Source organism: Abramis brama (assembly GCF_963993115.1).
Source record: "Abramis brama genome assembly, chromosome: 24".
NCBI lineage: Eukaryota > Metazoa > Chordata > Actinopteri > Cypriniformes > Leuciscidae > Abramis > Abramis brama.
The window spans coordinates 22,212,148-22,239,620 of NC_139986.1; the positions used below are offsets into that span (position 1 = coordinate 22,212,148).

The 27,473-nt window shown below is 38.1% G+C and overlaps 1 protein-coding gene across 1 annotated transcript in view; it reads right to left on the reverse strand.

The window, feature by feature from the left end:
- The window catches only part of vav3 (vav guanine nucleotide exchange factor 3), a 67,456-nt gene that overhangs the window by 14,561 nt on the left and 25,422 nt on the right, over window positions 1-27,473 (reverse strand). The window contains exons 3-20 of the mRNA XM_084102380.1: window positions 23,650-23,708; window positions 23,481-23,546; window positions 18,601-18,709; window positions 18,433-18,525; window positions 17,222-17,290; window positions 17,022-17,125; window positions 16,839-16,938; window positions 16,430-16,525; window positions 13,207-13,275; window positions 12,204-12,290; window positions 11,456-11,541; window positions 11,187-11,319; window positions 9,653-9,762; window positions 7,459-7,560; window positions 6,973-7,070; window positions 5,500-5,522; window positions 4,823-4,856; window positions 896-1,026 (exon numbers count right to left, since the gene is read on the reverse strand). Coding sequence (XP_083958506.1) covers window positions 896-1,026; window positions 4,823-4,856; window positions 5,500-5,522; window positions 6,973-7,070; window positions 7,459-7,560; window positions 9,653-9,762; window positions 11,187-11,319; window positions 11,456-11,541; window positions 12,204-12,290; window positions 13,207-13,275; window positions 16,430-16,525; window positions 16,839-16,938; window positions 17,022-17,125; window positions 17,222-17,290; window positions 18,433-18,525; window positions 18,601-18,709; window positions 23,481-23,546; window positions 23,650-23,708 — 1,569 coding nt within the window. The remainder of the gene's footprint in view (window positions 1-895; window positions 1,027-4,822; window positions 4,857-5,499; window positions 5,523-6,972; window positions 7,071-7,458; window positions 7,561-9,652; window positions 9,763-11,186; window positions 11,320-11,455; window positions 11,542-12,203; window positions 12,291-13,206; window positions 13,276-16,429; window positions 16,526-16,838; window positions 16,939-17,021; window positions 17,126-17,221; window positions 17,291-18,432; window positions 18,526-18,600; window positions 18,710-23,480; window positions 23,547-23,649; window positions 23,709-27,473) is intronic.

Genomic DNA, 27,473 nt, shown 5'->3' on the forward strand with positions numbered 1-27,473 from the left:
CTATCATTTCAATCTGATTTTAGGGATAAGTTATGGGTAGGGTTAGGTGTAGGGACAGGGTTAGGACTACATTTTCAGACAGGAATGTTGTTCCAGGGTCAACAAAATATGTTGATCCAGGAACATGTCTTACTTGGCAAAATCACGGTGACCGGAGACTTACTGGGTCTGTTTCTCATGAGAAAAAGGAGACTTGGACCCCATCCCAAATGGCGCACTTTCAGTCTTGCGATGATTACCATGTGCCCTTAAAGTCCATGAGGCTGTAGCGTGTCACATTTGTTATTTTAGGCTTCACACTTTTTGGTCTACGCAGCATTATGTCATCAATGTGTGGACATTTCGGGTGACATTTAGCGCAATTTAGCCCAGTTTTGCTGGCTATAATTTTTTTTTTTTTTTTTTTTTTTTCAAACAAAAATAAAAGGTTAAAACTTTTACAATACTTCTTCTAAAAGTTTAATAGGGGAAAAGGTTCATAGGAAAGTGATTAGCATTGCACTCCAAGAAAGAGTTAATCATTAATCTAAATCTGTTGTGTGATTTTCTTTTGCGTGTCTCATGTCAGAGCAATGCATGTGCAGAAACACCTCCTATACAATTAAAACATGACAAATTAAACCTGTTGTGAAGCGCGTGTCTGCTCTCTGGGCGTTGTGCTGGTCTGTTTTGTTTTTGTACGGATATGAAACCTAACCCACAACAGCTTTCTTGTGTTGAATAAGGGTTGGATTAGTTAGCATTTCACAGTCAGTCATGCTTAGCAAAGCATAACAACACAGTCACTCGGCCTTTGCCACAAACACGAGAGGCAATCAATTAGCAGCTGAACACATGCTAGCGCCGTTCCTGCATGGCTTGAAAAGTTTATGATGAGCGAGTAAAACTGTCTCACCTTCCACCAAGAGCTGCGGATGTTCGCCTCCATCACCTCAACAACGTCACCAACGTTGATTTTAAGCGGTGGGCCGTATGGGGGGCTCGGAACACAAAAATAATTACGGATGACCTGCATCTTAGGTAGATCTGGGGGGTAAAAAAAACAAACAGAATAATTGTTAAAATAATGCATTTGTGTGTTCATCTATATTGCCAATGAGCATGCTGAACTTTGACAGAGTGTCATTACTGCATGCTTTGACATTCCAGCACGTAAAGAACAGGTTTATTTACGTGACGCGGTGATCGTAAATCACAACAGGTGACAGAAAAATCAAGTCAATCCATCATAAATATGTCAGTGAGCTAATGTTTTGTCTCGAGCGTTCGTGCTGTCATGCATGCAGTGTGGTAGCATCATGCATTTAAAACCGTAGCTGGTCATGTCTATGCTATTCCTTGATCACTTTAGTGTGTCGGATACAAAATAAAACTGAAATAAAAAAACATTTAAGTATTAATATTACTAAGAGTAAAACTGAAATAAATATAAATTAAAGTGTAATATAAATATAAAAAATTTCAAAATGTTAATAAAATATCTCTCCACAAACTAGCATTTAAAACCATAGCTGGCCTTTTTTCTGCCATTCTGAATTTGAATTGGATACCAAAGCAAACATGTTAATAAACAGTGCTATCAGTGGATGCAATTCATTCTTAGGGCCATGAAACACCATCGGCCAACGTTGGGCCATCAGTGAGCGCCTGTCAGGCTAGTTTTTGTGGTGTGTTCCACACGTCGGCTGTTGTCAGGCATTCAGCATGTTGAAATGCCGTCTGGGAGAGATCGCTCTGATTGGCTGTTCAGTTTAGTGAACGAGTCCAATAACAGCGAAGTGATGAAAACGAACAAAGAACTCAAGACGGCGCACTCAGAATGCTGTTCTAATTTTACACCATCTTACCTTAGCATTCCAATATGCTAATGTTTTCATAACAACATAAGCCGCCTCGAATGAAGAAAGTGATCAGCATTATTGATATTCAAAATGGTAAGCAAGCTGCTTTGTTTACGGTTTGTATATATGCGGTCCTAGTTTCGGTTTCTCTTTTTGAATGACAAAAATAGACTATTGATACTTGCTGATATAGACAGCTCTACCTGCATACAGGTAGGTGCCTAACAGTCAGCTGTGGTCTTTGCTGTGTGTTCAAGCGCAGCTTGTTGGCCGCGAGGTGACACCATAATCAGCTTTCGTCGACGCTTGTTCTTTGTCGTCGGCTTGGTGTGTCACAGCCTTTAGCAAATTCCCCCCAGAGTGTGTACGAAGACAAGCTGACCACAAACATCAGCTGTACAGTCTGGCTATTACCCCAATTAGTATTAAAACACAGTTTTATTCATTCAAGTAATTGCACGCACAGGTCTCGTGTGTGCCGCGGGGAAACTGTGCCGAGCGGACAGTCGTTCAGACGCTCCAGTGAGCTATGAATGAGTGTGTTTGTGTGCACAGGGCTGGTTTGCTGAAGGGTCAATAGTGATGGTCTCAGCTGGTTGCTGCAGCTCTATATATTCTGCCGTTCTGATGATGAGAGGCGAGTGTAGACTCTCTTAATGCAACCAGCTGTGGCTGAAGCCTTCCAGCCCAGCAGATCACCCAAGGCCCTGAGCCTCCAAGCGCGGCGGGCTGTCTTTGAAGACGCTTTAAAGAACAGCGTGAGCTTGTGCTTCTCTGTAGAGAAGCGTCTTGCTGCCATGCTAAGCTAAGAACCTTTGAGCACAAGGGCAAAGAGTCAGCACCAACAAACACTAAAATGCATTTTTGCATCAAAACAGCTCACAAAATGTTGCCTGAATGTGCCAAAAGAAGTGTTTGCAATACAAAAGAGCTCACTTACTAACAACACACCTCTTCTCAAAAACCAGCACTATTTCGAAATATCATTTATGCACAAAGATATGAAATGACTGCACATGAAATAACAAATTCAGCCAAAGTGAACAAGCATTGTTTTTTAGAAAGGCTGCTTCTGATGAAGACAAATCTAGCAGCGCTGAACAGGCAGGAAGGAACTACTTTAATTCAAACGGAAAGATTCCCATGACAGCAAATACTACACAGAGAGCTTTTCTCACCGTAACTTTAATGAATCTACCGACCCCAATATTGTGTGGGATCAGGAGGCCTCTCACAGCTCCACGCAGACAGGGTGACTTTAAAGAGATATAATGAACTCAGGAGAGGGTGTATAGTGATTGTGGGGGTGAGAAACAACGACTTGCAATTTAGCTTCACCCGTTTATTTCAAATATTCATGAAGCTATTAAAAATAAGGGCGAGGGAAGTGTGTCGCCCCATCAGCAGTCACTCCCCTGATATCTGAACCTGTATCCCAGGTGGACATTTATCACCTCTTGGGTATCGATCAAACTATCAATGATGCTGTGAAAACATAATTAAAGATAATGTGGCCCTCTTTACGACATAATAATGGGTGGAACGACTGCTGCTGAACACTAGCGATGTGAGATCGAACATGTAGTTGAGGTGGTGAAAGTCGTCTATCTCAGTGCTTCTCAACTGGCGGGTCGCAAGACCGTTTTGAGTGGGTCACGTGTGTAGTCAAAGAAACAACAACAACAAAAACGTATTTCAAAATGTTTTTCTGATGCGAGACTTTTATTTTGAAAGACGTGAATGAAAGATGTTGCAAAGACTTAGCTCTTCTGTCAGACAGAACGTGTTTTTCCATTCCAATTCTCTCCATTTCCATTGTTTTTCTATGTACTGTATGTGCTAGATGGACAGGTTTGATCGTTATGGTCGCGTCTTTTGCAGTGTCTCATGCGCGACCTACCTACCTTAATTAAAATAAGGTATTTTAAATAAAAAAAAGTAAAAGTAATGTACATTTTTAAAAACTTAAAGATCATAACCCCCATAATTTGCACCCTGGTTGAAAGGCTCACTTGGGGTCATATTTCGGTCAAAAGGTGTTTCTGTAAAAACACAGCTTAAGATGCCTACATAATACAATTAAACTGAGTGAACATTTACTGGGAGAAGTGGGTTAAGTATTGGGCCTATCTATGCTAGCAAATGGAGCAACAGTGGTTAAATGTCTTTGCATATTGTTTTTCCCGCTTATATCTGATTTACAACTGACACTAAACCCTAGTTACGTGTATGAGCTTGCCTTTACAACAAACGACAACACTACGGGTCAATGGCTACTAAGAATCTGCAATCTGGATCAGATTGAAGAAGTAAGTATTAATGTACAAGACTATGCATGTTTTGTAAGCATGATCGCTTATGAAACCCCAAAGCCATAGCAATGACGAACTTAAAAATTTCAATGCAAGACATGCCAAACTGTGACTTCAAGGAACTGTTCACCTAAAATTAAATCATTATATGCATTCACATTTAAGGGGATAGCTGACCCAAAAATGAAAATGTTGTCATCATTTCTTTTGTGTTGTCAACACAAAAGCAGATTTTTTGAAGAACATTGGTAACCAGACGTTGACATAGTATTGAATGAAAGTCAATGGCTACAGTCAACTGTCTGGTTACCAATATTCTTCAAAATATCTTCTTTTGTGATCAACAGAAGAAAGAAACTCATACAGGTTTGGAACAACATGAGATTGAGTAAATGATGACAGAATTTTCATTTTTGGGTGAAATATCACTTTAATGTGTCATTCCAAACCTAAATGCTGTTCTCTTTTTTTTTAGTAAATCACAAAAGGAGAATTTTGAAGAATCTTGTTGTCCATAGTGACCACATCTTGTATTTAAAATAGCTTCAAAAAACATCCTTTTGTGATCCACTGACAGAAATAATAACATTCTGGTTTGTCATGTTTGGTTGAAATACGTTTTCCTTAAAGAATGCAAAATGTGACTTATTGTATGTGTTTGTGATTTACCTGCATCTTCTCCACGACAGGGTTTTTTTCCGATCTGTAATGACAGTAAATAAATCACATGATTCATACTGTTGCATTAATGATTCGATAATTAAGTAAAAGTTTGTGCAAAAGCACAATTAATCTCATCATTAATTTGGACAAGTAAACACTGTTTGTCACACCGCTGCACAAAACACGTTCATCCTGTAACATATGCACAAAGAATGGAGAATGGAGAATTTCCTCCATGCAATTTACCATCAGTGTTTTGAACTGCACTCTGGACAAATTGCATGTCAATATCCTCATTACATGCTATATAAATTACATTGGGTTTGTTATTGCAAAATGATGACCGTGGTGTTGTGTTGCAAGCGATACAATTAATAAAACTGGTGTGCAATTAAATAAATGCACAATCCATAACATATATATCATTCTAAACTGCAATGAACTCTGGGCTAGAAACAATTGCATAGTTTCCCTATAACTAGTGCATCAAACTTTAATAAAGTAATATCACTTCAATAACAATTCCATGAATAATGCTGCAGCAACTCTAAAGTGCATTGTAAAAGAGAATTTTCTTATAGTACTAATTTTAAATTGTGATCAATAGGAGTAAATGAGGCCCTGCAGGGAAGAACTACATCACAGATTCACTTGAAAAGGAATTATTTAAACAAAAACCTCACCTGTGATCCAAAAGAGCTGGAATCTGCAAGCATGTTGAAGACAGGCATGGTTAGAGTGAATTTACACATTCAGATAAACACACTGTAGACGCTGTCATTAGGGTGTGTGGAACACGGTGTGCTGTGAGCATTTACGATTTGTTTTGCTACGCTGCAGGTACTTAAACAGCTGCCAGAGCTAAATTGACGTGAGGGGCCGGACTATACAGAGTTATGCACCAGGAGCAAGTCTCATTGGCTCCCGAGGGAGAGGCTGGGCCTGTACTTGGAGTGTACATTGTGAACTTTGTCCTTTTGCACTAGCGTACACCTCAAGAGCTAGTAACACACACACACGGAGGCATAGACACGCAGGTGTGCACATAAATACACAGAGTGGAATCTTGTGTACAAAACAACAAAGAGGCAAGACTTGACAAACACACATTGAGTTCTCAAGAATTCTACAGTCTCAACATTGTTCAACCACAAAGATCTAAAAAGTTGTTTACATTAAGAGTGAAAAAAAAATAAACAATTAAAGGTTGCTCTATTTTCACTGGAAAATTCCAGTGTGAAAAGTTCCATGCAGAGGGTGTGTGTTTGGCAAGTCTGGCCTCTTTGTTGTTTTGCTCCACAAGATTCAACTCTGTGTTTGTATGTGCTATGCCTCTGTGTGTGTTACTCTTGGATGTATTAAATGCTTTAATATATTGACTAAATTAATAAATTAATTGAATAAATTCCACCATCCCTGCTTGCATGTGGAAAAACAAAGATTTAATAAAAACGGCAACCAATCACATAGAAAATAAAAAATTAAGATGATATATCTGTTGTGGTAAAGACAGAACATTTCTACATAAAACAATCTGATCTGTGGCCTAGTCAAATGTGGTACAGCAGAATCTCACAACGTCCTCTCTGTGATGAGTAAGTGAATCTACCAGAATCCTTTTTGTTTTTGTTTGTGTTTTGTTTTTCATTTTCTGTGCGTATTTTGTTTTATTTTTATTGCTAGCTTAAATCACAATCAAATTAGCTAATAGGACATGGGATGTGCAGAACTGATGGGAGTTTAGAGAGAGCTCAGCTGTGCCTAAAAGCGTGAACAAGGAAATTCTATGGAAGCCTGACTAATGCCTAAAACAATAAGAAGTGGCACTGTTGGCAGGCGCACACACACATGCATACATCATGAGTTCAGGAACCCAACCAAGCCTGTTTGTCTGTTTGTCATCAGACACGACGCTTATCTATGTGGCCTAGGTTAGATTATTAGGAATCTCTGCATGTTGACAGCTTTTATTGCCCTGTCAGTTACACTACAGTGTACTGTAGGTCAATCATTAGTGTGCAGCGAGGTAAGACGACATCACATAACACTGAAACATGAGCCAGAGGCTCCATCGCAGCTCTGTAAATAGATGATTCATAATGTGCATGCACAGAAATTTCTAGAAAGTGTTTGTTTGTGTTGAATGCGGGGCTCACCGGCACTGCTTTTGACACAGACGTCCACCCTGCCAAGACACTCCTTATGAGCGCCAGCACCACATTTGGAGCAGCGGTAGCCTTGATAGAAGACTCCTCTGAGATAGATAGATAGATAGATAGATAGATAGATAGATAGATAGATAGATAGATAGATAGATAGATAGATAGATAGATAGATTGATAGATTGATAGATTGATAGATTGATTGATTTGCATTAACATCTCCCATTATTTCCATTCCATTACAAAACTATTCAGGAATGATCTACATGTGATTGGGCCACGCCCACATACTCTGCTCTGATTGGCCCATTATCTGCCAATTCATTAACTCTGAAATCATCGCATTTATGATTATCCATGAACACCCTTGATTTACCACTGTCTTTCCCTCTCTCACTCACTCTATGAGCAATATCGATCTCATTAAGGTGCACTGTGGGTATACTGTGTCATTTCACAAAGCTTCAACGGTGAGCTCACCTCAGCAGCATTTCACACGAGCTGCAGGATGTGGTCGTCTCAAAGGTGTGCATGCGGAACTCATGGAAATTACTTTTCCCGCTCTCTGGACAGATGTTCGATCTGTTGAGAGAGAGAAAGTGGATGTTAAAGACAAGACTGGAGACTGCATAACGTAACTCGTGAACACAGAACCGCTTGTTTCCACCTGTAGTCTTCTCCCTCCATCCAATCAGCTGTGATTGCCTCTTAAAACACATGTAACTACTGTAGATATTTGTATTTTCTGGAGAATTCGTTTTTTTAATGACGACCATGTAAAACTCAATACCACAAAGCTTTTTAACCAGATCCCTGAATGTACTGCATAACACATAACAAAATGACAATATTTGCAAACAAAACAAAATTATATTCTAACTAATGATCTGTTTTATATTATTATGTAGTATGAGCTAAAGCAATAGTGTTGCTATCTTAGCATGCACCACTAATTACAGCATCAGCAGGGCAGGAGTCATGATGTCGTCTGTGGCTCTATTACTGTTTTATAGTCCAAGACCCGCCACCCACTTTCTGTTTCTCTCGCTCGATCCATCTTGAATAACCCTTGAGTGGTGAGTGCCCTCATAATAAAGGCATTAATGGATGACGGACAGATGAGAGAGCTGTCTTTGCTTGCTGATGTCATGTCATTAGGCTCGGAGTATGTAACAGCACTGATATCCAATCAGCTTTCAGCTGCCGACTGATCTGATGACACATGACAGAGAGAAAGAGAGCACTGACTCACCACTGTTCGCCAGAATTAATGAGCCCTTCAGATAAATCTGTTAAAAACGTGTTATCTAATTAATCAGAGCCCTGTCTCCTATCTTTGGTGCTTTACACTTTTTTCTCCTCTCTTATTCAAATGGGGTTTTTTATGGATGTGCCTTTTTTGGATATATATGACGTTTTGGTACAGTAGATCACTTGTCAAATGGTTTATTGCGTTTTTCATCTGCATTTTACCGATTGTTGCTGTCATCTGCCAGGAATTATAAATATATTTTCTCTCACTCTCTTTTTTGCTCATAGGTATGCTGTTTGATCACTTATACAAAATAATGCAGCCTTAGTATTTCATAATACAAAGATTTACTTGAATCTCTGATTCTCCTGAGAATAGTGAATGGAATCAAATTTATTTTGATAAATTTATTCATTTATTTATCTTGCTTCTTTGAAATAAAAGAACTACTAGAAACTTAGTAGTACTAGAAATATTCTAATGTGTAATATGGCGGAAACCACCAGAAACCACCCATGTTTAAATATCAAAACAGAATCATTATTACCCAGATAAAAGATATTTGGAAGAATCTGGGTAACAAAAGAGTTGACGATAGCCATCGACTGCCATAGTTTTTTTCCATACTATGGAAGTCAATGGCTATCATCAACTGTTTGGTTCCCAGCATTCTTTAAAATATCTTAAAGAAATGATGTCAGAATTTTCATTTGTGGATGAACTATACCTTTAAAGTACAGTACTTTAACAAAAATAGCTTGTTTAAAGTGCAAGTTTAAAATGGTCTTCATTGGCTGCCTGTGAACAACACACTTTGACACTGTAGTTGTAGCTGAGGCCTGAAAAAGTTTGATTCATGTTGTCAACGTCAAGAAGACGCTGTTGACATGACAGTGAGTAGATAACTGAATGAAATATTGTCAGTGAGCTATTCCTGAAAGCATCAGAGAAAAAATGGTCATGCAAAGCTAAATTAGGACAGGTTTTAATGCAAGAAGCACTAAAATACCAGCTATATCTGAACTAACTATATCTAAAATAACTATATCTAAAATAATGCAGACTATATCTTCTTAAAAACACCCAAACTTACAAAAAGAAAAGGAAAAAATACCTGGCATATTACTTCAGTCTATCTGCAAAACTGAACCAACCACTCTGAGAGAATGAAAATCCTTTGGGTCACATTATGTTTTATAAGGTACACCACTGCAAAAATGCTTGGGTAAGCAAGTCTGTCCTCATTACTGTGTTTGTTCTGTAGTAAAAATATACACTAATGGTGTTTTAGTCCTGAATCAGGGCCAGGACATACTGTCATAGCTAAATCATGTCTCTGTGTCTGTTGTCAAAGCAGATAACAAACCTGAAAAACAGCACAGTGCAGACCTTCAGAGTTCATACTGTAACACACACACTCACAATGCCATGCCAAACTGCTCCAGCCATTTCTTCTTTAGCTCCTTGGTTTTGAAGAAGAACTCAAAGCCGTTCTGACCCTGGTTGTGTGTGAGGTAGAATCCGTGGCACCACTGGAAGAGACAGAGAATGCAAGAACATCCATGTTATAAATGCAAAACACACACATACACAGAGATAAAGCGAAAGCTGTTTGATTCAAAACATCAAAGATGCTCTAACAAGTATGAGAGTACAAAGCATGATGGTGTGAGGGGGGTCACTGTTGTTTATGCAAGACTGACGAAATACTACAGTCAAATCTAGCTGGATCATCCTGTTATCGTCTGCAGGCATTGTGCTGACAATTACATCATATCACAAGTGATGTAGAACAAATGGAACAGATTTCATCACTTGAAAGAAATGACAGTGTGGACAGTCAGGTTCAAAATACAAATCTTTTGTTTATTTGCAGTGTGAACAAATGTATAATGCAGTTCAATAAGCGGTTACGTATCCGGACACTAGGTCTTCTCTGTCTTCAATTATTTGATTGATTTGGTGTTATGAAATAAATAAAAAATAGTTTTTTTTAATGCAGATACTATGCTATGGGGCTTTTAGTGTGTTGCTAAGTGGTTGCTAAGGTGTTCTGTTTGGTTTCTAGGGCGTTGCTAAGGTATTTAGTGCCCAAGTAAAAAGAGCCTCTATGGTGTGGCATTATCATGCTTTTCATATCCAGATATTATGTACAGTACTATTCAAAAGATAGGTTGGTAAGATTTTTACACGTTTTACAGTAAAAACAGTAACATTGTGAAATATTACTAGAATTAAAACAACAACTTAGAATGACTTTATAATATTTTATAATGTAAGTTATTCCTGTGATTGTAAAGCTGAATTTTCAGCATCATTACTCCAGTCTTCAGTGTCACATGATCCTTCAGAAATCATTCTAATATGCTGATTTGCTGCTCAGCAAACATTTCTTATTATTATCAATGTTGAAAACGGTTGTGCTGCTTAAGTCTTTAATGGATAGAGCGTTGATTTGAAATAGATATACATAAATAGATAAACATTTATGTATATTAAATGAACTTAAATGAACAAAAACACCTTTCCTTAAAAACCCAGACAATTTGAGGCATGACTCATGTCTGTAGCACAAAGATTGTTTAAATCGCTAACTGCAAGTATGAGAAAAAGTAATAGTGATGTTTACATTGCGTGTTTAAAACTGCAGCTCCATTTCTCAGTGAAACTCTTGTACATGTAATATCTACAGAATCATCTAACCAATAATTGTCCTGGCACAGCAGCATGTAATGTATAGTAACAAACAACATCATGTTTTCTAATTTAGCCTTGTCTGGTGTCGGCTGCGTTCGTTAGCAGTCGCTAGACAGTTTTTAATAGAAAACACCATCTGTGCGAATGAAAGCTGCTCTACTGCAGTAACTGATCATGGCACGACAGAATAACAGCACATTTGCTGCCTTTGGCTTTGGAGCAGCGGACTTTGGAGGCAATTAGGGGACCGGCTGCACACCTTTCGGTTTTCTCTTTCTGAGGTCGGGTTGTTGGTGATCTTGAAGGAGTGGAGGTCAATCACCTCCTTCATCTCATAGTTATCTCCTCGTCGTTTGCATACGATCACGGCGGCGTCAAACAGAAAGATGTGCCTGCAGCAGAAAAAAGGCAGACATCAAAAAGAGAAAGAGAAAATGAAAGAGTAGCGCCTGAGGGTGATACCTTCGTAACCCTTAGGCCTTAGTGGAGTTTCAGGCTGAGCAGTATTCCACACTTTAATCATCTCACCTGTCTTGTTTAGCTCGTTTGTCGACTGAAGCTACTCGCACTTCGCTGTCACCTTTCGGTCTCCCATAGTTACGGAGAGACTGATTCTGCAGAACACAGAAATGAAGCAAACTCAATGCTTGTACACAATGTTTTTGAGTTCGATGTTTCTTTCTCCACAAAACTGTTCATACTGTCTCTGCTGGGGAGTAACTTACTAAAAGTAGCATGCAAATCAGTGCTGTTTTTATTAGTCTGCTGTTTTTAAAATAGTTCAGCTTTTCCAGTAACATACAGTAGCTTTTTTCCACCAAGTTACAGTGTAGCGTGAATAAAGAAGCACACAGCCTTTCAACAGAGTGAGCTGAAGAAACATTCCAATACGCTTTCCTAAAAACTTCTCTCTCTCAAGTTGCACTGAGAAGTGTGTGAATCATAATAGCAAATTGTTTTGTTTTGCTGATTCATTTTAATGATCTTAATAGTGTTTTTTAATCAACCAGAAATTGATTGCATACATTTCATGCATTTTTTGATAACCTCAGTGAAATAAAATGTTGTCTCAGAGGCAGTAGACTCTTGCATGAGGTACAATGGGGATCTTCTTCTCTTTATCTGATCCCAGCGAATACTGAGGTGGAACATTTTTATTTTAAGCTTATAATTTAGCTAGATACTTTATCAAAAGTGTAGTTTGACTACACTGCATGCATGCACTGCTTTTTAAATGATACTCTGTGATTTATATGAAGTGTGTTATTTAGCTCACAAGGTTTTCTATAGATTTCTGGTACTGGTCGATGTCTCGTAGAGTCTCGATGTCTCTCTTCACCTCGTTGACGTACTGGGCCAGATCCTGAGGAGAACAAAGGACAATGCAAACAAAACACCTTAGCATTCATCATGCTTAGACTTTGACCTGCATATAAACAAGGAAATCTTTCTATCCGTGACCTAAAAATAACCATATTTCCTCGCCAGCTTCCTTATTGACAACATCACCCCATGTGATGTTTTCAAGGCACTCATTTCTGTCTAAAAATGCTAAATGAGATTTAGCGTCTGAAAGGCGAGGGTTATTTGACAAATCTCATTGCGAACACAGTGCCCGCCGTTCCCGTGAGTGGAGTTTAGCGACTCATTCATCATGGCGTATCTAGAATAATCAGAGAGTGGGGGGCTGCTCGCCCACCGTGAGGATCTTAAAGGGGAGCACTTGAGGAGGTTAACCGCGTTAGCCCGATACCCCAATCAATGCTAAGTGGCTAATTTATCCAAATGAAATCATCACAGCCCTCGGTGCAATCTGCGCAATCTTCTCAGCTTGATTTGCCTCAATTAACGGACGGTTACCTGTCAAGATGCATTCGGCACCATCTTGATCATGTCTGAGTCAAGTGGGCCACATTGATTTTCAACCAAAGCTTTTCGTACGAAAAACTTGATGTATGCCCATGCAAAATAAATCGCTATAAGAGAATTAAATTTGTCACTGTTGTGATTTCAAATTGAACCAGGCCTATAATATCACAGAAAGATAGGTGATTAAAAGCCTGTTTGTATGAATTATGCAATGATGGGGAGCTAAATGCGTGTATGAGAGCAGATAACAAGGTCTAACCGTTGAGTGAAGACTGTAGGAAGCCTCATTTGTCATTTTATGGTTCAAATGAGTTCTCACACTGCTGCAGTGCACACTTCTCACTGGACTACTACCCAGAAGGCAAGGCAACAGGCAGCTTATGAAAAGGACATTTATACACTCAACCCACCTTCATGGCGTCCAGCGCTTGCCGTAAATTACTCTTGTCTGAGGCATCATGGGTGTGTTTCACCAGTTCCTGTCAGGAAGGAAGAGAGATATGAGATTGTGTTCACGGCCCATGTCTCAGTGTCTTATTATCACCAGATGATGATGAACACAGCAGACAGTCAGATGTACAGGAGCGAAGCCGAGCCGGAGGACATCTGTCACTTTCACACGCTCTCATAACTCCTGCTTAATAACCGTGCAAATTGTTTACCAACATTATAGAAAGAACATATAGCTATAAGTCATCTAAAATGTAACAACATTCGGTAACACTTTAGGCTCTGGTTACACTGAAGCAGAATTCATTTTGTTCATCAATCCCTGCTCCGTAAAAAAAAAAAAAAAAAGCAAGCAAGCAGGTGACCCTGATACAAAGACACCAACAAAAAAAAATGTATTACAAGATTATACAAGGTGATTATGTGGCAAGCATTAGAATACAATGATAATCCAAACACACAGCGTGGCATGTATTTTTATCTTTCTTTCTCTTTTCCCCCCTCATACACACACATCCAGATGCACAAACACACACACACACACACAAGCTGAAATAATATCCCAACCGGCATCGCAGGTTCAAGAATTGAAATGAGAAGCAAAAGGTTTTTGTGGGGTTGAAATTGCCTTCCTGCTCCGGGATGAAGTAAACAAGACATCTGGGCCAGTCTGTAGGATAAGGGAGGGTGCTATGAATGTCCTTTACTCGGGTCTGATAAATGGCTTCCTTTTGGCCTAAGAGATATATTGCCATCCAGCACAAGCCAAATCCCCTGCGTCAGTCAAGCTGAACCTGCGCATTATTATCAGCAGAAAGACGGACATCACCTTATTTTTCATTCTCACTTCCTTCTGCCCTCACACAGCGAAAGAGAGAGATAGAGACAGAAAGGAGGTATGACACTAACACAGAGATTACAGAAGAAATAAAATGCAGCCATTCTCTTATCCAAACGTTTGCAGAATTCTAGGTGAATATGATTCAAACGTGATTCAGAGCAGCATCGCAGTTTTGTAAAGTCTGGCCCACCTTTTTATGTCAAACTGTTGCCCAAATTATGGTCAAAATGTGTCGCATCACTAACATTCGCTCATCACCACCTTTTGGTTGCTTTGTTTCTGTCAACCAATGCAAAAAATATCACCACTTTAAAAAGATATGTAAATATCTTAACTTTTTATGTAAATATAATGAATATGTATATTCTTACTTCCTGATTTATGAACATTACTTTGACTTCTTTACACGGTTACAGTAAAAATCAGATTTTCTAAATCAAATTTAAACCTGAACATAGAGTAAAAAAAGTTTGGGGTTGGTATTGTAAGATTTTTTATGTTTTTGGAAGAAGTCATTATTATTATCAATGTTGAAAACAGTTGTGCTGCTTTATATATTTGTCGAAATTGTTATATTTTTTCAGGATTCTTTGATCAACTTTAAACAGAACGTTCAACAGCATTTATTTGAAATAGAATCTTTTTGTAGCTACGTAAAAATTCACACTCACATTTAATCAATTTAATGCATACTTGTTGAAAATTATTAATTCCTTTAAAAAAAATAATAAAAAATAATCATTTAGAGTAAAAGAAGAATAATAATTTATTTAATGTGAATAGTTAAATATTCTAATATTTAATAATAGATTATATATGAATTATTTTTTAATATAACTCATTCTGTAAAGCTGGTTTTCTCTTTCTCTCATTGGCCAAGGCTTTCTCCAGCAGAGCAAAGAGCAGAGAAAAACAGTCTGTCACACGCTAGCCTGCTCTCCAGAGGGGCAGCAGACAGACAGACGCTCTATCTGCACACACACACACACATACACACACACACGTTCCCTAAACCAACAGCTGGCCAGATGGGCAGGGAGGTGAACTGAGCTGTGGACAGCCATGCAGGCATGCTAAGTAGATGCTTGCACACACACACACACACACACACACACACACACACACAGAAAACACCTTCGCTGTTCTGTCCGCTGAGAGCCAAAAGGTTCCTGCAACAGCAGGAGGATTGTGGTGGCTTCAGTCTACACACGCTATGCACCTCTCTCTCTACTTTTCTTTTTCTCTCTCGCTTTCATTCACATTTCTCTCTAAATCCCCTCATAGCTGGATCATGCAGTAGACCTAACGTGTGATGGACAGAGACACACTATGAAATATTCATGGCAGGCTGCGTGAGATGTTTATGGAATAGGGCCAGACTAAACATACAGGACTGGGTGAAGCATGCTGCTTCTCCATTCTGTGGATTATACTGCCTCTACTGGAGGACAGTGGGATATATTACCCTGCGCTGCCTCTACTGGTGGATTTCATACATGCGTTATGCTGCTTCCCTGTGAAGACAGACACCACTGCCCCTAGTGGACATTAGCAGTAAAGCAGTCATTTAAAGACAACATGAAAGAAGAACTGACCCTTTCTTCGATCAGAGCAAATTAATCAGTGCATATGATAAATGATTTAGACTCTTTCATCAAAATAACAATAATATTAACATCTTTCTCCACCTCTGAAATTAATTTTCTTCTATCAAAACTAATATCTGATGGACTAAGAAAATATTACTTGTAATATATTTATTATTATATATAGTACTATTCTTAAACTATGCCAAAATATAAAAATACAGTTTTTATTTTAATATTTCCATATTTATTTTATTTTAGTTAAAGCTTTATTAAATTTGTTTATATTTATTTATTTATATATAAATTAAAGCAGCAAACATGTTTTTATGGTTTTAGTTTTATATATATTTTAAATAAAATATACATTAACTGAAATTAAATAAAGTATACATTAAAAAACTTAGTTATTTTATTTCAGCTAGTTTTCCCATTTTTATTTAATTTTACTTTAAGTACTAAAATTACATAGCCCTACGTGTGTGTGTGTGTGTGTGTGTGTGTGTGTGTGTGTGTGTGTGTGTGTGTGTGTGTGTGTGTGTGTGATTAATAACATAGCTTAACATGTTTAATTGTTCTAATCATATGCAAAAGAATAAAATCAAGTCCCACTACATTATTAGCATTACTACATAATAATAAAATATGTCACAGTATAGACATTATGCATTTTATGCTGTCTTTAAAGTACTATTTGGAGACACAGGTAAAAAATGTAGATGTAGGAGCAGAAATACAGCACAAATAATTTCAAACCTGTAGAAGTAGATGATACTTCAGAACTCTCTGCATCGGAACAACTAGCAGATCTCTCAGAGTAAACTTCCCATTGTTGGCTCGTTTGGAACATAACTGAAAACAATGAAAAGCACAAATTATTAAAATAAAATGTTCACAAATGTGTTGTACTATTTTGAACCACCAGGTGGCAGTGTCTAGCAGCAAATACATTCTACGAGTTCAGTTTTGGTAGTGAAAAATAAAAACTACTTTCATAAATCATTTCATGACAGATGAATTTCTTACCACTATGCTGTACAAAGGCTCTAAATTATGTCACTTATGAGTGCTATATACAGTCAGTTAATTTTAAGTTATTCGTTAACAAAGATTTGTGCTACCGTATTAATGGAAAGTGCCAGAACACAGTCTGACAATACCTTACCTCTAACATCTGCCTGACGTCCTCTCTGTTCTTACAGATGTCATCCAAACACGCAATGGCTGTTTCCACGTGGCTGCAGTATTTCCCATACAGGACTAATCTATCACACAGGAAAACAGACACGTGTGAGAAGAGGAAGCAGGGTTTCGTTTCTTAAACAGCTAAAAAGAGTAAACTGATCACCTTTCTTTGTATTTTATAAAGATCTGGTGCAGGTTACTGGCGTTATGCATAAGCACTGAATCCTGAATCTCCCTCAGAAGACTTGTGTGCACTTTCACAAGATCCTGTTGGAATATAGAACATGAAAATACAGTATGGGGCGATGACACACAGATTCAAGCTTAAATCTGTTCTCCATTAGAGAAGGTTTTGTGACTCACTGGTATATTGATGAACACTTTTTCAATATCCACACCAGACAGCGACTGTCCCAGAGGCTTCATAAAGAACTGAAAATAATAATCAAATATAAAGATCAAGAAGCTGATGTGGGCAAAGCTAATACACAATAAATATATATTGCAATATAATAAATATTTGACCCATCGTGGAAATTTACCATGGTTGTATTATACTGTAGTAACTACAATGGAAATGTTGTATATTCATAGTAAGATGTTAAATAAATAAAAATAAAAACAATAAAACTATATTGCAATATAATGACTATTTCAACCATTGTGGGAATTTACCATGGTTTTACTATATTAAATATAACAGAAATGTGTATTTTCATACTAAGATTTAAAATAATTGGAAATTTACCATGATTTTATTATACTGCAGTAATGTATAGATGGAGATGGTGTATATTCATACAAAGATTTAAAATCAATCAATCAATCAATCAATCAATAAAAACAACAAAAAACTTTATTGGAACATAATGATTCTTTAAATCAATGTGGAAATTTACATTGGTTTTATTATAGTAACTACAACTGAAATATGTATTTTCATACTAAGATGTAAAATAAATTAAATGAAATAAATGGAACGAAAACCATGATTTAACAAATTAAATAAATAACAATAATAATGATAAATAACATTTAAAAAAAACAAAACGTTTTATTATAGTTTATAAGATCAATAGTTTAAAATGTGTTTAGGCTACTATTTTCAATAGTTCAAAAGCATAGGTTATTTTTAGATTTTCTGTCATTTTCTTTTCTTTAATAAATAAATAAATAATAATACGGATAAATAACATTTTATAATATATAAAATACTTTTTTTTACTTAAACTATGTTAGCATTAGTTATAGTTTATACATTTTTAGTTTCAAAAGCATTGATTATTTTCAGAATTTTTCTGTCATTTTAATTTCTTTAATTTGATGATAATGGTGGCTTACAGCAAGTCATCAGAGGGAAATTGTAACAATAACTCTAGTGGTAGCAACTAGGTAAAATTTTGTATGGTAAATTACATTGATTTAAACGTGGTAAAAAAAAAAAATCATCCATTGTTTTACCTGTGGTTACTATGGCCTTAATAAAAATACCAAAGCTAATAATGCTTTCCATTTCATTTAGCATACACTTGGCAGATGTCACACATTACATTAATGGGTCTGACTGTGCTCACTTTCTCTATGGAGTCCAGCGTCTCTGTGTATTTCTCCTCAGTCTGTTTGATTTCCATTAGACAGCAGCTCCTGATGTCCGTCTCGGCCTGTTTCTGTAACGAGACGGGGCATTTTATGACTCACAAACCCAAACATGTTTACATGTAAAACCATTTCTGTTAGCTCACCTGTGGTTGTACCAACTCGACCTTCATCAGGTCTTCATACACCTCTCCACCCTCATCATCATCATACACGCAGTCGTAGAGATCTTCCTCATCTTCGACACCATTTTCACTGAGACACACAGACCATATACATTCAGTGATTCTCCAAAGGGTTTAGTTTAGTACATAAACTTTTAGACTGCAAACCAAGCATGGAGGATGGAGGATGGACAGCACAAAGAGTCAGCACAATGTGTTCAAATGCTTCGGCATATCCGATGTATGGAGAAAAAGACCTCTTCTCGCAATTGCTCATGAGGGGTTTAAAACGATAATGTTTCCCTCGTCTAAATTAAACACATGTTTTCAGCTACAGCAAAAGAGACATTATAGCTGAGTCAGGCCTTAAGATCACTCAGATATGTTCTCCAGATGGGCACAAAAGAGAGAGAAACAGTGTTGATCTCTTTTCCTAACCACGTCTGTAGTTTGAATCTATTACGAAACGCCTTCAAGGAAAAGTCTCTTTCTGACAGGGACAAAACCGTACTGGCACATCGCCCTCCAGGGAAAAACACTCAGCAAACACGTTTCATATGAACAAACCATCACATGAGGAAAACAACCCTCTGCTAGAGGGCCTCGTGTGTGAATGTGTGGTTAAGAAACAGATGTGATGAGGTGGAGCCGAAACATAGTGACAGCAACATCAATATTTGCTACGCATAATATCAAATCCTCAAGCATGTCGTATGAGGAGAGCAGACGTTTCTGCTGAGGCTTCGTGCTCCCAGCAGCTTGACAAACTACGGCACCGTTACTCAGTAGAATCTGTTGTTTCATCAGAAGCAGTGATGTTATCATTAACTAAAACTAGCAGACAGATTACATTTTTAGAAAAAACTAAAATCCCATACATAGTTACGGTAACAACTGAATATAATTTACTCCACTTTTTTTGGAAATAGGCTCATTTTACAACTCCCCCAGAGTTAAACAGTTGAGTTTTACCGTTTTCGAATCCATTCAGCCGATCTCCGGGTCTGGCGGTACCACTTTTAGCATAGCTTAGCATAGATCATTGAATCGGACAGGACCATTAGCATCTCTCTCAAAAAATGACCAAAGAGTTTTTATATTTTTCCTATTTAAAACTTGACTCTTCTGTAGTTACATCGTGTACTAAGACCGACGGAAAATGTAAAGTTGCGATTTTCTAGGCTGATATGGCTAGGAACTATACTCTCATTCCATGAGTCCAGCAGGCGTAATGATATGACGCAGTGCCTGAAAATAGTCCCCAGCTCGGTAACTTCCAACGTGATCGGGACTAAATTTGTCTAACCTATTAGACCTATTTTCGCAACTTTACATTTTCCGTCGGTCTTAGTACACGATGTAACTACAGAAGAGTCAAATTTTAAATAGGAAAAATATCGAAACTCTTTGGTCATTTTTTTGAGAGAGATGCTAATGGTCCTGTCCGATTCAATGATCTATGCTAAGCTATGCTAAAAGTGGTACCGCCAGACCCGGAGATCGGCTGAATGGATTCGAAAACGGTAAAACTCAACTGTTTAACTCTGGGGGAGTTGTAAAATGAGCCTATTTCCAAAAAAAGTGGAGTTTCCCTTTAACAGTGTCACCTTCTGTCGAGGTGGTGGGGCTTCTTTGGGAGAATTTCGGTTAAGACTCAAGTCTACCTTTCACATCGTTTTATACAATGTATTGCCCTATGTGGTTCTCCCTGACGCATCCAGCTTTGATTGAGCTAGATGCAACGTATTAGGTGTGGTTGAGGCTACACCTGTACGCATTTCTCGATATCTTTGCTCCTGGGAGTTACTCTCATCCGGAGTTATGTATACTGTGGGTTTGGCCTCTGAGGGAGCCCAGCTCATAGGTTAAGGTCTCTTGACTGAGGTCGTAAAGACCATACTCCAGTCTAGAGCTCCCTCCACGAGAAGACTGAATATGCATTGGAATGGAAACTGTTCTCTGCCTGGTGCGGAGAACGCCTTCTGAATCTTGCTATCTGCCCTATGGTACAGTACTTGATCTGGGATATCTCTGAGGAGAGATCCTTATTTCGTCTTCTCCGTGGTACGTGAGGCTGAGGCCTGCACATCAGAGTCCTGCACGGGTCCATTTTTGGAGACCCGCCCCCGCCCGTACCCGCAAAGTTCAGCACCAGATCCGACCCGTCACCCGTGATAATATCAAAATTAAATCCGCACCCGCCCAGACCCGTTATTACCCGACCCGTGCCCGCGATAAATCACACACAAGCTAAAATCTATTGAGCGGTGGGGACGCGTTCATAGGGTGCGCTGCCAATAACGCACCTAAAAGCTGTCACAAAGAACTGGGAAAAGTAATGATTATTAATATGTCAAATATATCAAGGATACATTTCAATTGTTTATTAATAAACAAGTGTTTTCTGTGTCAAAGTTGAAGTTGACGATGCTGACTGACTCGCGATCTTCGCAGTAGTGAGCGCGCCAGAGAGAAAATCACATTACGGATTGCATAAGCAGAGAGCAGTCTGCTTTCTTTTTCTTTTATTTTTTTTTATTGTTTTGTTTAAAAGTAGACATTTCATGATTTCTATTTCTCAGGTCTGTGAGGCAAGTAGCTTATACGCTGAGTTTCGGTTTATTTAAGAGACGAGCCTCAAGTTCACGCGCCCGCGCCACCGTGTCGTGATTATTGCCTGCTATTTACCTCCTATTTATTGAATCCAATAAATTGGTTGATGAAACATTGATTAAAATTAAGATACAATTAATACGAAACGAAATTCACTTTAAAGAAAGGTTTTCTACATAAACTTAATGAAATGTTCAAAATCATGTCTGCCCACTGCATTTGTCTCCCGATATTCGGGATCATCTTATCTTATTCATGCTTTTCACTTTTCATATAATCAACATGAAATTTAAAAAAATATATTATTTTATTTAAACATGAATATGAAACTAAATCGTTTTTAATGACAGGGCTACAACACATACAGTACAGAGAAATTTAATGTCGGAGCATTGCCGGTGAGCATTGTGGAGGGGGAGATAGGCTACGATTTTCGATCATTTATCAATATTATTTTGCTTGATATGCCAATTCTTAATATTTGGTGTTTTTAATGTTTGTTTGAGATCTCTGTGAAAGTTTTAATTGTAGGTTCGTGGCCCTGAGTGTCGCGATTTCGGTTTCATTTCGCATATAGCCTACAGCCCTTATAATCATAGATGACGCCACCGGTTTTTATTTAAAAGAAAGACATATGTATATATGTTTGTATGTAGGCCTATATATGGGCAATTTATATACACAATACTTACTAAAATATAATTAATATCATTTTATTGCATTTGTATTAGTTGTTTGAAGAGTAAAAAAAAAATCGGTAGGTCTTAACACAAGTTCACTACCGGCAAGTCGGTCGGACTAAAAAGGGGGAAAAAAAATAATTGGGTTGGTCCTAAATTGACAGGGTCGGTCGGGTTACTGCAAACAAGAATATTTTTAAGGACGGCCTGACTAAAACACATATTTGCGTATGTGTAATGGTAATTTAGACATACAAATATTGCACATATTTTTCATCCGTTACCCGCCCGCAAGGAGTTCATTATCCGCCCGCATCCCCGCCCGTGAATTTTAGGAATGTCACAATCCACCCGTTTTAGCCACTTTTATGCGGGTACCCGCGGACCCGTTGCAGGACTCTGCTGCACATACTTGATTTGCACCTGGTATGGTGATAGTCTTTCTTCACCCCTTGCCGGGTTGTATTCCTAGGTCCCTATTAAATTTTGCGGGTCATTTGTGCTGCAGGCCTTCTGTCCTCCACCTCAGATCAGGAAAAACTTAATCTGTTATGCTCCTTTTTGGGCTTTTGATGCTTATGTCCACAAAGCTGCCCTGTATATTATATATATATAAGAGCAATTATTTGTCTGCTTCGGGTTACCTAAGTTAGGTTGCCCTGCATCTAAACAGATAGTGAGCAAGTGAATAGTTGAGGCTATCTCACTTGCTTATTAAGCGGCTAGACAGCCTTCACCTTTGGCTGTCCCGGCCCATTCTACCAGGAGTATGGCTGCCTTTAAGGCTTTATTATCAGGAGTTTCACTCTGACATCTGTAATGCGGCAGGCTGGTCCTCACCGCATACATTTGTTAGATCTTATGACTTGGACCTAGGCTCCACTCCAGGGTCTAGGGTGCTTGTTCCTAGTGTGCGCATGGGCTTCATACAGAACAGGCATTTGTCATATGGCGTCGTGGGTATAGGGTTCCCGCAGCGCTTGACGCAGCGCGAGTTCCCTTGAAAGGGAACGTCTCAGGTTACGTATGTAACCATGGTTCCCTGAGAGGGAACGAGACACTGCGTCGCTTTGCCATACTCCCTGCATACCTGTGATCGACTTGCTTCGGCTTTTCAGAAGCTGTCACTGTCTGTCTCAGGGGTGCTTTATAGTTTCTTGGTCGATGATGTCACCCGCCTATGACGTCTCGTCTTTCCATTGGACTGATTACACGAGCTTCACGACGCAATCACGCAGGGCGTTCCCGCAGCGCTTGGCACAGCGTCTCGTTCCCTCTCAGGGAACCATGGTTACATACGGAACCTGAGACGATCTCTTTATGTGTTAAAAACACTTAATAAAAGATGGCAAAAGTCATATTTTACAGGATATCTACAGGAGTACAGTATGTGTGTGGCACACATTATTCCATGACTCAACATGTTAACATTAACCTAAGTACTCCTGTGTGCTCCAGCCTGAGGCTCCTATATCTCTCCGAACCGATACCGTACAGTGAGCTGAAGGTTAAAATATCATCTTGTTTCTGCAGAGGAAGACAAGCAATGTAAGCAAAAAAATGACTCACTCTATCAGATCCTCTAGATGGTTATAAATGTCTTCATCCTCAACGCTCTCTTCTGTGGGAAATGGCCTAGAATAGAAAGAGAGAGAGAGAGAGAGAAAATATGCATTTTCATCAGCACTCGTAAAATAGAATTTTTCATTTCTTCTTTTTTTTTTATAATGTACTGTACCTTATTCCAGTCTGCTGTGCAATGTGTGTATGAGAGAGTTTTGACAGTGTGTCCATAACCTAAGAGAAAAATACAAGAAAAAGAAAACTGTTACCTAAAAAACATGAAATATTGATTTGAGCTTAAATTATTTTATTGATTTGAGCTTAAATTACTTTATTACAAGAGAGGAAAGTTTAGGGGTCATTTAACCAATGTTTGACCAAAAAAGTTTGACCAATCCAAGTGTGTGTGTGTGTGTGTGTGTGTGTGTGTGTGTGTGTGTTTATATGCATAAATGTTAACAGGCCAAACCTTATTATTATTAAAACCCTGTCAAGTATTATATAATGAAATATGTTTGTAAATGTTCTTTATGAAAGATGTTACCTACAAAGAACACATAATCTTCAAAACAGAAATAACAGCACCGCAACATTAGTACCAGTAGGGGTCAGTGTGCATCAACATTTCAATGCCGCTCAGGTTTACGTGCACATCAGCCTCTGACATGAAAAGTATGAAAGATTCATCATAATCTTTTTGTGCTCTACACGTTCACCAAGAGTGTTCACCTCTCCGATCTTCCACAGAGCTGCTTATGAATAATCAACACATCAATGCCAGATTTTACAGTCAGGTCATGAACAATTTTTGCACAGGTGTCCATTCAAATGCAAACAAACACAATCATGGTCAAACAAATATATGCACAATTAATTAATGCTAAAACTAATGCATAATTTCCAGATGTATTTAAGGAGATTTCCATATCTATGATGAGCACATGTGTGGTTTAAGCTTTCGAACCCGTAGCGTCTGGGAAAGACGTGTTCAGAAATCAATTGCAATCACACCAGGTCAGCTGAACTCTGCTGTGTGCATGACAACCGAATTACATCATGAATACAGAGCACACACCGAGTCAAGCAACTGTCAATCCATGCACACTACTCTGACCGCTTTTACTGAAAGATGCTCATCCTGTCTAAGATTCAGTCTTGCAAAGAGATCTGATCCAATGCATCTAATGTGCAACCAGTCTGACATGCTGAAGGGAAATAATTCGTCTGCATTGCTGGAGGTAGAGCGGTTCAGTCAGTTTGGCCTTTTGTGAATCAATGTGTTGGGTTGGCAATTTTTTGGGGGCAACCTAAAAACCTTGATGTAAGCACTTACTCTGTAGTTCCCATAAGAAGACGCTAAGAAGAAGGCACTAAATGATATTGTCAATGTTTTAAAGGTTCAAAACCTGTATGATGTTCTTTTTTCAGTGGAACACAAAAGGAGAAGTTTAACAGAATGCAGAAACTGTTCTTTTGTTTAGAATGAAAGTGAATGGTGAGTTGGTGACCAAACTTTCAAGCTAAAAAAAAAGACAAAAAGTACCAAAAGTCCACAAGTCTTCTGAAATCATGCAACAGCTTTTAAGTCATACGGACTATACTTTTATGGTATTTAATGGTGATTTCTTGTTATTTTTGGTGAATGACAGCCCCTGGTGACCATTCGCAGCACGAACATCCTGTCTAACATTTCTTTTTGTGTTTACGTGGGTAAAAATCGTACAGGATTGGAACAATTAAATGATAAATGTGTTTTTCTTCAAACAGAATCTCTTGATTTTCTGTAACCTCACAAACCCAAAAGTACACGTTGGCGGAGTATGAAGCTGGCTGTCTATCTGTTGGTTATACCACACGCTGCGTTTGGGAAATCTCAGCTGGGATTTCCACCCTCCCACCCTCACATCATCACCTCGCTATATTGTAACACTTCCAAACGGAAATTGCATGATTTGTATTCAGGCCTGTCACAGTAAGTTCCACCTAGTTTGGTAGTAAACATGCTGTAAATGTAGTGTTTTATGCTTTTCAAAGATCCTGGATTTAGACACATCAGCGCTGATAAAAGACACACATGCAAACACTGGAAATTATAATACAGTTAAAAGAGATGAATGGTTTGTCTGGCTTCCTGTTTAGACGAGGAGCTGTACACTACGAAAATCTCAAAGGTGCAAGTGTTCATTCTGTACAGGGATGTCTCTCATAAAAACCGGCACAGCACAGAACAGGAAGGCCAAAAATGGAGCTAGTGCAAACTAAGCAAAGGTTACTTTCACTTTCAAGAGGTAATAGACCATCAGGCCATGTCTCATCACTGCAAAAAAAGCACAGAGACACAAAATTAAAACCTTTCTAAGCGTTCTAGGGAAAACTGCATTTAGAAAAGGGAAGGTGCATTGAGAGTTAAAGACAACTGGAAAAAGATTTACAAAACAGAGAAAGAAAAGCCCCTTTATTTCCAGGATCTGATTGCGTCGTAAGGGCTTACATAACAGGCTGAAGGAGAGGAAAGGGTGGAAACCGTCTCTAACAGGTAGCGTGCTTCAAAGACCCCCTGTAAACACAGCAAAAGTGAGTTGGGTGGATCAATGACTTTAGACTGTTTCCGATTCCAAAAACAATGGGAATGTTTCTCTCTGTGAATGTTGAGACTTGTCTCTGAATAAGATTGTTTCTGTTTCTCTAAAAAAGTGTGCAGAGATGAAAGTTTGCAGGTTGGTTTGTAGATGCATATTCACTGAAGTGACAGCAATAAGATTTCGGTATGACTCTTAAGTGCGCTCGAGTCTGCTCGAGTCTAGTTTCATATTCTCAAAAAACATTGTGGCCTTTCTCCTATTCATAATTTAAAACTTAAAAATTGCACAAGAACAGTGAAATGAGAAAAAATAAGGCATTGACTTCTCAGCTCATGACTCAAAACAACTAAATAATATAATGTATCTATATATAACATAATATAATAACATAGATTAAAAATCAGTTATAAATATAAAGATAATATAGTTAACACATATATTTGTGTTTGTACTATCTATACACGCATTATATTTTATATATGTAATTAATTCATTTATATACTAATTGATGAGATTTATATTTGGTTTTACTAAACAGAACATTCATTACTTACTTAATGTAAAAATACAAAATTAGAATTGAATTTGGTTTCTCTTTTTTGATGTAAAGTTTATTTAACCAGGAACATGTGATGACATTATGCAGCTGTGACATGAATTCACATTTGATTTATTAAAAACAAAAACATAAAAAAAACTGTGAGGACTTTGCCTCCTCATGTCAGAACACCACTGCACGCCCCTGATATATAGTAGTTGGAAAATAGTTATTGGAAAATCTTCCTCACAATGCCAGATTTGCTGATGCAAGTTAAACAAAGTGGACTGAAAGTTTAAGAACATTTCAACTGTAATTAACGCACATTAAGGAAATACAGTCTCTGCTGTAGAATCACCGGCACCAGGTCCAGGGACTTCAGGGAGATCCATCTGATTAAAACTTACATACGTCAGCCTCTTTTTCCATGAAAGGAGGTGCTTAACCTTCAGAAAACGTGGATTGTCGACATTAGAAAGTCTAAATGTTATGTTATTATATTAGGACATTATTCGGGACATGTCTAAATACAGTTTGATTTGTGTGACTGCTATTTTAAAAATTAAATAAACATCTATTTAAAACAAAGTTAGTATGTTTAAAACTAGCTAGTTTTTCATTTCAAATGCAAATGTTACCCTATTTGTGGAAAGTGCTGCCCATATCATCTCCCATCTATCATCAAACCGCGAGAGCATGTTTCCTGTCTATCTCATCTTGTCTTTATCTGTCTCAATCTATCCGCTGTCCTTAAATGATTCAAGTACAGAGCATGACACAGATAAATCAGATAGATGGCATCAACAGTGCACAAACAAGGTCTTTGGCAAGATCTATTCAAATACACGTATACCAATGCAGGTGTACACGCACACACCG